The 11,852-nt window shown below is 56.7% G+C and overlaps 1 protein-coding gene across 4 annotated transcripts; it reads right to left on the bottom strand.

Annotated features, from left to right (window-relative positions):
- Positions 1–2,588: 2,588 nt before the first annotated feature.
- Positions 2,589–11,339, bottom strand: MFAP2 (microfibril associated protein 2). 4 transcript variants are annotated; one of them, XM_064678850.1, is made up of 10 exons: positions 11,001–11,339; positions 10,104–10,205; positions 7,344–7,414; positions 5,435–5,521; positions 4,998–5,024; positions 4,828–4,914; positions 4,141–4,182; positions 3,924–4,011; positions 3,749–3,822; positions 2,589–2,951 (listed from the first exon to the last, which is right to left on the bottom strand). In XM_064678850.1, exons 3-10 carry the CDS (start codon positions 7,378–7,380, stop codon positions 2,848–2,850), a joined length of 546 nt encoding a protein of 181 aa, XP_064534920.1. In that variant the 5' UTR covers positions 7,381–7,414; positions 10,104–10,205; positions 11,001–11,339; the 3' UTR covers positions 2,589–2,847. The 4 variants fall into 4 exon arrangements, with proteins under 4 accessions (XP_064534920.1, XP_064534919.1, XP_064534917.1 ...); XM_064678849.1 differs by having other exon boundaries at positions 10,888–11,339; XM_064678847.1 differs by lacking the exon at positions 10,104–10,205 and having other exon boundaries at positions 11,001–11,338.
- Positions 11,340–11,852: the final 513 nt, after the last annotated feature.

An 11,852-nucleotide genomic window follows, 5' to 3' on the forward strand; every position in this document is an offset into this window, starting at 1 on the left:
GGGTGCTGTGTATGGAACACACCCTACAGACAGGAGAGACACACTGTGTGTATGGAACACACCCTACAGACAGGAGAGACCCACTGTGTGTATGGAACACACCCTACAGACAGGAGAGACACACTGTGTGTATGGAACACACCCTACAGACAGGAGAGACACACTGTGTGTATGGAACACACCCTACAGACAGGAGACACACACTGTGTGTGTATGGAACACACCCTACAGACAGGAGACACACACTGTGTGTATGGAACACACCCTACAGACAGGAGACACACCACTGTGTGTGTATGGAACACACCCTACAGACAGGAGAGACCCACTGTGTGTATGGAACACACCCTACAGACAGGAGACACACACTGTGTGTGTATGGAACACACCCTACAGACAGGAGAGACCCACTGTGTGTATGGAACACACCCTATAGACAGGAGACACACACTGTGTGTATGGAACACACCCTATAGACAGGAGACACACTGTGTACAGTAACCCTATAGAGACACCCCCTGTGTATGAGGTGCAGGCTACAGGTGAGGGAAACACCCTACAGATGAGAGAAAACCCCCTATAGACAAGACCTATGGGCTTCAGGAGAGAGACAACCTGTAGACAAGAGGGAAAGCCTGTATATGAGAGACACCCTATATTGCAGAGCTGCACCCTATACATGGGAGAAACAGGCTGGGACTAAAGCCACACCCTATAGACGAGGCATGCACACTATATAGGAGAGCTGCACCCTATAGAAAAGGAATATAGGCTGGAGAGAAGAGATACACCCTATATATGAGACACACCCTATAGATATGAGCTGTACCCTATACATGAGAAACACACACTATAGACGAACTACATCATATATGAGAGCTGCACCCTATATAGGGCAGCTACACACCACAGACAAGAGCTGCACCCTATATGGGACAGCTACACACCACAGACGAAGCTGCACCCTATATAGGGCAGCTACCCACCATGTACAAGAGCTGCACCCTATACACGGGAGAAACAGGCTGGGGACTAAAGCCACACCCTATAGACAAGGCATGCACACTATATAGGAGAGCTGCACCCTATAGGCAAGAAATACATGCTGTAGAGAAGACATACACCCTATATATGAGACACACCCTGTAGATAAGAGATACACACTATAGAGGAGAGCTGCACCCTATAGAAAAGGAATACAGGCTGTAGAGAAGAGATACACCCTATATATGAGACACACCCTATATACAAGAGCTGCACCCTACATACGAGCTCTGCACACTCTACAGAAGAGCTCCAACCTATACATATCATATAGGAGAGCTGCACACCCTACAGGAGAGCTGCATCCTGTGGACAAGAACCCTATAGACAAGAGCTGCACCCTCCGAGACCTGCAGGAACTCCCCCTCGCCCCAAACCCCTCCAGCCCCCCCGTTCCCCTGATGGGAATCACACGTCAAACTTCCCCCTTTCCATAGGGAATCTCAGCCACAAACACCCCAAAAACCTTTTATTGTCCACAACTCCCAGAATTGACCCCAAAATCGTTTATCTTGTGCTTTTTTCTATAAGCATCCCTCAAATTAAGACTTCCTCAAATCAGGACCCCCGAGTTACCCCCTCTGCTCCACATCCCCCCAAACCACCCCAAAATAACCACTTTACACCCCCCAAAATCCCCTTTATTGTCTGTAACTCCCAAAATTTACCCCAAGCACTCCTGTACTGACCTTTTTTTCCATGACTCGACAAAATTAAGACCCCCAAAATTACTCCCCCACACTGCTCCACATCCCCCAAACCACCCCAAAATAACCATTTTACACCCCCTGAAACCCTTTAATTGTCCAGAGCTCCCAGAATTTACCCTAAAATCGTTTATCCTGTGCTATTCTCTATAAGAATCCCCCAAATTAAGACCCTCCCAATCACCCCCCACTGCTCCATATCCCTCAAACCACCCCAAAATAACCACTTTACACTCCCCAAAATCCCCTTTATTGTCTATAACTCTCAAGATTTACCCCAAAATCGTTTGTCCTGTGCTTTTCTCTGTAAGAGCCCCCAAATTACCCCCCACTGCTCCACATACCCCCGAACCACCCCAAAATAACCATTTTACACCCCCCAAAACTCTTTTATTGTCTATGGCCCCCAGGATTTACCCTAAAATTGTTTATCCTGTGCTTGTCTCTATAAGAATCCCCCAAATTAAGACCCCCCAAATCAAACTCCCCTAAATTACCTCCCCACTGCTCCACGTACCCCCAAACCACCCCAAAATAACCATTTTACACCCCCAACCCCCCCTTTATTGTCTGTAACTCCCCAAATTTACCCCAAACACGCCTGTACTGAACATTTTCTATAAGATCCCCCCCAAACTAAAGCCCCCCCCACTGCTCCACATCCCCCCAGACCCACCCCAAATTCAACCATTTCACGCCCCCCAAACCACCCCGGACCCCCCAAACCCGCCCCTCGCAGCCCTCCCTCCCCCGGGCAGGGCCGGGAATCGCTCAAATCCTTGGGAAACCCCCTGGAAAACCGGGAATCCTCCCCAAAGAACGAGCCGGGAGCCGCGGTCGGTGTGGGATTCTCTCTGTAGAAAACTCGGGGCCGAGCCCCCCCTTTTCCAAAACGACAAAAGAAAGTCATAAAAACAATAAATCCCTCCCCCTCCCCCCCCTTTTTTTTCCTGTTTTTATTTTGGGTTTAATTCTTTCCGCGCACAAAAAACGGTGGGAAAAGGCTCCTTCCATGCCTTTCCCGGGTTGCGGAGCCCCGCGGCGGGCCGGGAGCGGGGCGGGATGGGCGGGATGGGGGCGGGAAGGGGGTCCCGGCTCAGCAGCCCCCGCAGCTGCGGGCGCAGGACGCGCCCACGGCCGCGCAGAGCCCGCTCGTGGCCATCACCCCGCACTTGGAGAACTTGTCCCGGCACAGGTCGGCTGCGGGAGAACACCGGGATCAGCCGGGAACGCCGGGAAAGAGGCGAGGAGAGGCGAGGAACCCGCCCTCCCGGTGGGGATGGGAACGGCAGGAGGATGGGTGGGGGCAGCCCCCAAAATAGGGGCCCACGCTCAGGGACGGGCAGAGAGTGGCAACGGCTCGTCCGGGGGGAGGGGATCCATCCCCATCCCAATCCCCATCCCAATCCCCATCCCAATCCCAATCCCAATCCCCATCCCAATCCCCATTCCAATCCCCATCCCAGTCCCCATCCCAATCCCCATCCTCATCCCAAGATCCACAGTTTATCCCATGGGGGAGGGGGATCCATCCCCATCCCAAAATCCACAGCTCATTCCATGGATGAGAATCCATCCCCATGCCCATGCCCATCCTCATCCCAAAATCCACAGCTCATCCTCTGGTGGAGGGGGATCCATCCCCATCCCCATTCCCATCCCCAAATCCACAGCTCATCCTGTGGGAGAGGGGGATCCATTCCCATTCCCATTCCCATCCCCATCCTCATCCCAAAATCCACAGCTCATCCTCTGGTGGAGGGGGATCCATCCCCATCCCCATTCCCATCCCAAATCCACATCTCATCCCCTGGGGGGGAGGATCCATCCCCATCCCTGCTCCCAAACCCCCAGCAGAGCCTGGCCCATTCCGCGGGAGCCGCTGGAGCAGCTCGTTTTGACCGGGGGGATTTTTCCCGATAATTCCTGGGGAATTATTCCCTTTGGATATAATTCCCTTTGGATTCCGATCCCTCCCCACCCTTTGGACCCCTCACCTCGCAGCAGCTCCTCGTGGGCGCACACGGTGCGGACACAAATCTCCTTGTTGATGACGTAAACCCGGCGGAGGCTGGATCGGGAACGGGAGAAAAGCCAGAGAAGGGGGGGGTCGGGAAAAGCAGGGGGGATTCCCAAGCTTTTTGGGAGGCTCGGGAGGGGTTTCCCGCTCACCTGTAGAAGCAGATCTCGTTCAGGCACTGCTTGCACGGCTTGTGCACCGAGTAGAGCCGCGTGCAGGGATACTGCTCCTCCCGGCAGTCTGCGGGAAAACGCGCTGGGAATTCCCGCAGAGGGGCCCGAACGCCTCCCCCCTCCCCCCCCCGGATCGACACATCCCGGCTCCAGAGGGATCAAAGGCAGGATGAGCCCCCCCGGGATCGACACTCACCCAGCGGTCCCGGCTCCGTGGGCTCGGTCTCGGGGGCGGCGGCTGAGGGGGGAAAGGAGGGGGAAGTTTAGGGATGGGGGGAAAGGATCTCTCCGCCCTTTCCCTGGATTTTAGGGCTGGAGCAAAAGGATCTCTCTGCCCTTTCCCTGGATTTTAGGGCTGGAGTGTCCCGCTGTGGGCACCCGGGGGAGCAGAACTGGGATGAGGGAGCAGGGGGGGGGAGACCCCTCAGCCCTGGGATTGAGGGGGTCAGGGGGGTTGTCACCCACCTTGGGGAGCTGTCACCCACCCTGGAGGGTCTGTCACCCATCCTGGAGGGCTGTCACCCACCTTGGGGGATTGTCACCCACCTGGGGGGGTTGTCACCCCCCTTGGGGGCTTGTCACACTCCTCAGGGGGTTTTCACCCCCCTGGAGGGTCTGTTACCCACCTTGGGGGGTTGTCACCCACCTGGGAGTGATGTCACCCACCTTGGGGGCTTATCACACTCCTCAGGGGGTTGTCACCCACATGAGGGGACTGTCACCCACCCGAAGGGGTTGTCACCCCCCTGGAGGGTCTGTCACCCACCTTGGGGGCTGTCACCCACCTCAGGGTCTGTCACCCACCTTGGGGGGTTGTCACCCATCTTGGGGACTGTCACCTACCTGAAGAGGTTGTCACCTACCTGAAGAGGTTGTCACCCACCTGGGGTCGGGGCCGGCACAGTTTCCTGCTGGGATTGCTGCTGGGATTGGTACCGGAACTGCTCCTCGGGGGCACGGGGGGTGACATCTGCAGGGACAGATGCAGAGCGGGGGCATCCCCCAAAATTCCCACCCCATCCCCTCCCCCCGCCCCCCCCGGGGGTCACTCACCGTGGTAGTCGTAGTAATCCTGGATTTCTGGGGAACAAAAGGAAACCAGAGGCTGAGGGGGGGTTTTAGGGAGCAAACTCAGCCCAGCCAGGCCGGGGCTGGGCAAGGAGCTCCCGAAAATTTGGGTGGGAGCGATGGGAAAACACCTCTGGACATCCCAGGGATGAACTGGGAGCATCCAGCAGGTGGGGTTTGGAGATTAATGAAGGTTTAATGGATAATTGATGAAGGTTTAATAAATAATTGGCAGCACGAGGGAGGGGAGAGGAGGGGGAGGAGAGGGGAGAGTGTCATGTGTTGGGAATTCAAGGGGCAGGAGAAAAGGGATGGAGCAGAGGGTGCTGGAGGGAAAAGAGGGATCAGAGTGGTGGGTGTTCGGCCAGAGAAAGCAGGAAATGAAGGGGAAAAGAAGCATTCCCAGCTGTGGGAGCTCTCACCTGCCTGCTGGTCGTACTGGGAGTACTGGACGGGCTCGGGGTAGGTGATGCCCTCAAAGCGGCCGTACTGGCCCTGCACCAGCAGCACTGCGGGACACGGGGGGGTCACGGACACCCAGCCAGGGACTGGGCTTCCCAAAATCCCCAAATCCCATCCCTCTGCCCTCTGTGTCCCCGGGAAGAGGAGAGGGAAGGGGCTGCTCCTGGATGAGGGAGCAGCACCAGCCCGGGGTTACCCAGCGTTATCCAGCTGGGGCTGATCCCATGGATCCGCAATCCCGGAGAAGGGTCCAGCACCCAGGGACCCCGGGGGTGGTCCCGACAGGGATGGCACCCCCTGCATCCCACTGGGAGCTCCCCCTGCCATGGATCCAGGGGGAAAAGGGGGATCAAAATCCAGCCTGGATGAGTTGAAGGGATCAGAATGTTCGGAGGGGGGATCAGATCATTCCCATCCCCATTCCCATGGATTGCAGGGATCCATCCCTGGACACAGGGATCATTCCCATCCCCTTGGATGACAGGGATCCATCCATGGACACAGGGATCTTTCCCATTCCTGTGGATTGCAGGGACCCCTCCCGTGGACACAGGGATCATTCCCATCCCCTTGGATGACAGGAATCCATCCCTGGACATAGGGATCATCCCCATCCCTATGGATGGCAGGGATCTATCCCTGGACACAGGGATCATTCCCATCCCCTTGGATGACAGGGATCTATCCCTGGACACGGGGATCATTCCCATCCCTATGGATGGCAGGGATCTATCCCTGGACACAGGGATCATTCCCATCCCCATGGATTGCAGGGATCCATCCCTGGACACAGGGATCATTCCCAGCCTGGTGCCAGGAGCATCCCTGAGCTGGGAATGATGGGATTTCTCTCCCCTTCCCCCCCTTCCCTTGCCCTGGAATGTTTTCCATGTGTCCCTGGCCGTTGTTTCCCCTGAAGTTTTCCAGGCTCCAGGCTCTGTCCCCTCCCTCCCTGTTTCCATCCTGCCTTTCCCAGCCCTCCCAGGGGGTTATAAATCTCATTTTCCTGGATTTTACTCCAGCCCTGAAGTGCCAATTTTGTGCCACCTTCGTGTCCCCAGAGCAGGAGGTGCCAGACCCCTCATGCCCCCAAATCTGAGCCATTCCCAGCCTAAATATCGGGAATTTTGGGTTGATTTGAGGGAATAACGGGGACAAGCCCTGCCTGTCCCACTGGGGGTGGTGACATCTCCCTCCAATGGTGCTTTGGGACCAAAAACTTCACCCTTTGCAGCCTAAAAAATGGATTTTTGGAGGCTCCAAAGGAGGCTTTGGTCCCCAAAACGGGACTCTGGGAGCTAAAAATGAGGCTTTGGGCCGAAAAACTGAGCATTTGGCTCCAGAAATAAAGATTTGGCCCCTAAATCTGCAGCTTTTGGACCTTCCAAACCAAGACTTTGGGCCTCCAAGCAGTACCTTTGAGCCTCAAAAAAGGTGTTTAAGGCTTAAAAATGAAGGTTTGTACCCTAAAAATGAGGTTTTCAACCACAGAATCAAAGCTTTGGACTCCAGAAATGAGGATTTGGGACCTAAAAATAAGGGGTTTAGCCATAAAACTGGGGTTTAGACCCTAAAAATGAGGGTTTAGACCCTAAAAACAAGGTTTTCAACAAGAGAATCAAAGCTTTTGGCTTCAAAAATGAGGATTTGGGACCTAAAACTGAGGCTTTGGGATCTAAAAAATGAGGGGTTTAGCTCTAAAAGAGGGATTTAGATCCTAAAAATGAGGGTTTAGACCCTAAAAATGAAGGTTTGGCCCCTCTAAGATACGTCTGAGTTCAGAAATGAGGGGCTGGATGGTAAAAATGGAGCTGTGGAGCTGGAAAACGAGATTGGGATAATTAAAGTGGCCCTGGAGAGGGGCCTCACCTGGCAGGCACAGCACGAGGAGCCCCGTCCCTCTCATCCTGCGGGAATGACGGAGGAGCAGCCGGAGGAGTCTGGGAAGAGAGGGAATGCCGAGGGATCGGGGGAGGGCCCAGGGAACCCCCCCATTCCCAGCCCCCACACACGGAGATGCCCCCGGGAATTGGCTCCAAAAAAAAACCCCTCCCCAAACCCTCCGAAATTGAGAAACTTTCCCCAAAAAAGGCAGGCGGGGCTTCCCCCCCCCTTCCACCGGGGGATTCGCGAGGACCAAGCCCTGGAATACCCGGAGGCAGGACGGGAATGGGAAAGGCCGGGATGGGGGAGGAGAGGGTTGGAGCTCCCGGGGACAACAGAGCCCGGAGGGGAGCTTTGGGGCTCCTCTCCTGGGATTTCCAACCCAATTCCTTGGGAAAGGGCTCGTTCTGGGGGTTCCCTGCTGGGAAATGCAGCCCCTCAATCCAAAGGGATGCAGAGAATTGAGGGGCAAAATAGGGATTTTAGGGAAAATAGGGGTTTGAAGGAAAATCCCGTGCAGGGGCTGAGGTTTGGCAGCCGTGGGCACTCCTGCTTCCCTGGAGTTTTCCAAGTCTGCTTTTCCTGGCAGGAAGATGGGGCAAGGCTGGGATGAGCTGGGATGGCAGGAATGCCAGCAGCCCTGCCCCTCATCCCGAGCCAGAGCCAGGGGGAAAACTGAAGGGAAAAGAGAAACTCTCCCCAAAACCATCCCAGATCCTGGTGGGAATGAGGCTCCAGCCCTGGCGCACTGGGAAGGGGGGTCGGTGGGAATGGAGGCACCATCAGCTTCCAGGGATCCCATCCTGACCATCAGTGGAGTGTGGGACCTTCCAGGGATCCCATCCCAACCATCATGAGGGTGGCACATTCCAGAGATTCCATCCTGACCATCTCCAGGCTGGCACATTCCAGGGATCCCATCCTGACCATCCCCAGGCTGGCACATTCCAGAGACCACGTCTTGCACCATCCCAACAATTCTCTCCCACAAACCCTTCCTGCCCCCGTGTCCTCACTGTCACCACAGTCCAGCACCTTCCAGGGCACCAAACCTGGATCCTGCCCCAAACCCAGAGCTGTCTCCCAAAAAAACCCTCCTGGCCACCAAGTCCTCACCAGCACCACGGGACCACATCCTGCCCCCCCCACCGAGGCCCAGCAGCTCCCAGGGATCATGTCCTGCCCCAAACCCGGAGCTGTCTCCCAAAAATCCTTCCTGCCACTGTGTCCTCACCGTCACCAAAGCTCCTCCCAGTGACCACGTCCTGTCCTGCCACCAGAGCTGCATGTTCTGGTCACCACGTCCCCAAGGTCACCAAAGGCACCTTCAGGGACCAGGTCCTGCCCCAAAACCAGAGACATCTCCCAAAAAACCCCTCTGGTCACCACGGCCTCAAGAGCAACCAAGAGCAGCATCTTCTGGGGTCCCATCCTGCCCCATCCCCAAAGTGCAGCACCTCCCAGGGATCCATCCTGCCCCACACCTGGAGTGTTGCCCCTCCTGGTCCCCGTGTCCCCAGGGCCACCAGAGCCCTTGCAGGGCCTGTATTGTCCCTGTGACCAAGGCCCAGCACCTCGTGGCCACCATGTCTTGCCCCTACCCCACCCCCAGCTCACCCTCCCAGCCCCACATCCCCTCCAGGATCCTCAAGGCCCCAGAGGTGTTGCCAAGTGACTCCAGACCCTTCCCAGCTTTGGGACACTCCCGGGGTCGTTCCCCACCTGAGCCGGGCCGAGGTGGCCGAGCCCAGCCCTGAGGGTGCCAAGGGCAGCACCCCCGGCCCCCCATCCCCACCCCAGGGTGCCCTCGGTGGCACTCAGGGCCCTGGGTGTCCCCACTGCTTCCCACGGCCCAGGAAGGCCCAGACATGGATTTAGCCAGGGCTAAATGTGTCCCGGGATAACGGGGATTGTGGGCGGATGAGCGGGATCAGCGCGGCTCCGGAGGCTCTGCCGGGCGTTGGGGCTGCTGGCAGAGCTTGGCTGTGGGACAGGGGCTGGGGCCTGGCCAGGGGGGACCCAGAGGGGCTGGAGGTGCCCATCCTGGCCTTGGCTGCTTCTCCAGGTGTCAGAATTCCATGGGATTCCAGCACCGACATCCTGTGGCTCCAAAACCCCCCGATCCAGTGTCTATATCCCACCAGGAGAGCCTGGGGCAAGGCTGCTGGGTGTTTGGATGGACAGATGGATGACGGATGGATGACGGATGGAGGGATTCCCATCCATCTGGGATTTCCTCCAGAGCCATCACACACCATCCTCCCACCGTTCCAAGGACCCGGCCCCACAGCTCGGGAGCGATCTCCGTTTTTCCACCCCAAATCCCCCCCGATCCAGAGCCTGTATCCTGCCAGGAGAGCCTGGGGCAAAGCTGCTGGGTGCTTGGATGGATGGACGGATAGATGGATGAATTTCCACTTCTGGAGTCATCCCACTCTGTCCTCCCCCCATTCCCAAGGACCCGGCCCCACAGCTCGGGAGCGACCTCCCCTTACCCCCCAGACCAGCCTGCAGAGCTTCTCCCGAGCTCCAGCTCCTGGGATTCCCCCCAGACACGGAGCTCTTGGCCCGAGCTCGGCCCCTTTGGCCGCGGGACGGGGACAGACGGGTCACGTCTCCCCCGACGGCGATTCCAAGGTCTGCTCCCGCCGGAGCCCCCGGAGCGGCACCGGCACCGCCGGGACACCCCAAAGCCACCAAGGAGAGCACGGAGCCACCTCCACCCTCCTCCTCCTCCTTCCCCACCTTTGCCTTTTCCAGGATGGGACCCGAGATTCCCTCTTTCCCAACACTCCGTGCAGGGGTCCGGCGGCTCCAACCGCGCCAGATGTTTTTGCAACTCCACATCTGGGAACAATCAACCCCGGAGAAAGAACAGCACAGTCCCTTTCATTCTGCTAAACCCCACCTTCCCCCAGCCTCCCCCCCTCCCCCAGCTGCTTTTCTTTTTTTTTCCATTTTCCTTTCTTTTCTTTTTTTTTTTTCCTCCCTAGCTCTCCAGTTGCCAGAGAGTGGGAGAACAAAGGGAATATAAAAGGATTCCCATTTTTTTTGGCCCTCGCCCAAAGGTACAAAACTCGGTGCCCCCATCCCAGTTTTCACACCTCACTTTTTCCTCGGGGTCCTGTCCCCCCAAATCCACAGAAACAATCAAAGAGCCCTTTCTAGAGTCTCTTTCCAGGGTGGAAAAAAACCCCACCACGGTTTCCTTCAGGTTTAGGCTGAAGGTTTTCAGCTTTAGGATATTTTTAGACTTTCTGGAAGTGGTCAAAAAATCTCCTCCAACAACTGTCAGGCCTCTGAAATTGGTCCCCCCCCCCGGCTGCCGTTCCTTCAGCACCCCAAAAATCGAGTGGGGTTTGGTTTTCTGGGATTAAAGAGTTCAAAGCAGTTTTTCCGAGCTGCCCCAACCCATGGAGGTTCTAAGGTGATTTTGGAAAGCCCCAGGAACGGGGGTTTAGCCCCCTTTGCTGCTGGGGGGTCCTCAGAATTTCTGGGAATGGGGGAGTCTCTCCCGCCTGGTCCTTACCAGTTGGTGACGGCTCTGCCCTTTCCCACCGCCTCGGTCTCTTCTCTCTGCTTTCCAAAAACTCTGGAAATGAGAGTTAAAAAAAACCACAAAAAACCAAAAAAACCTCCTACCTCCAACATGGGGGATCCGCTGGGTCCTAAAGCCACACCTGGGCCGGCCCCTTCCTGCTCCCGCTGCTGCCTGGGAGGGGAAAAACCGGGATAATAATTCCAAATAATAACCAGTGAGAGCTTCTCGATGCGAAGGGCATCGGGGCAGTTGGGGTTTTGCTGTTTCTTGGGTTTTTTTCCCGGTTGGATGAATTTTAAACCCATTTAAGAGCAAGGAGGGAGAAGGATTCCGTGCAGCACCGGCACGGATCGGGCTGGGATTCGTGCTGCTGGAGGGACAGATCCAAGGATCAGGGCAGGGAATTGCTGGATCATCTCGTCAGCTTTTGGGAAGAGTCAAATACACCCCAAAATTTGGGCTGCTGGGCCCCCGTCCCCCCCTCCTGATCCACTGACATTAGCGCTCCACCTTCCCCCGGGGCAGAGGATGCTGCGATCCCGGGGGATTTAAAGCTTTTTCCCAGGATGGAGGGGGGGAAAAGGCGAAATTCCCCTTTTCCCACCCAGGCTGAGGACGTGCAGTCCCGGGGGGGGGGGGGGGGGGGGAGCCAGCACTGCTGCCCGTGGGGCCCCCTTTTCCCTGGATTGCTGGCGGCTTTCCAGAGGACACGGAATACCGACTGCATCCCGGCAGGGCTTGGGATGATCCCCAAAACCCCCCGAGCCTGGAGGTGACACAGAGCCCGGAGCTGCGGGATGAAAACCTGCGGATTTTAGGGGTAAAACCAACAGGGAGCAAACAGAGGGTGCTGGGATGGAGGGAAAACGACTCTGGAGATGGGAATGGGGATGAGAAGCCGCGATTTTCATCCACGGGACGGGATTCCACCCGGCTCACACGGGTTGTGCAGC

The sequence above is a fragment of the Pseudopipra pipra genome, chromosome 22, assembly GCF_036250125.1.
Source record: "Pseudopipra pipra isolate bDixPip1 chromosome 22, bDixPip1.hap1, whole genome shotgun sequence".
Lineage (NCBI taxonomy): Eukaryota > Metazoa > Chordata > Aves > Passeriformes > Pipridae > Pseudopipra > Pseudopipra pipra.

Bases quoted from the DNA above. Each gene is read 5' to 3' on its own strand.
- MFAP2 (XM_064678850.1), bottom strand. From the start codon at position 7,380: ATGAGAGGGACGGGGCTCCTCGTGCTGTGCCTGCCAG. The intron at 3,823-3,923 runs GTGAGCGGGAAA...TTCCCGATCCAG, and splicing joins AACGAGATCTGCTTCTACAG to CCTCCGCCGGGTTTACGTCA. The intron at 2,952-3,748 runs GTGAGGGGTCCA...GTTCTCCCGCAG, and splicing joins CCACGAGGAGCTGCTGCGAG to CCGACCTGTGCCGGGACAAG.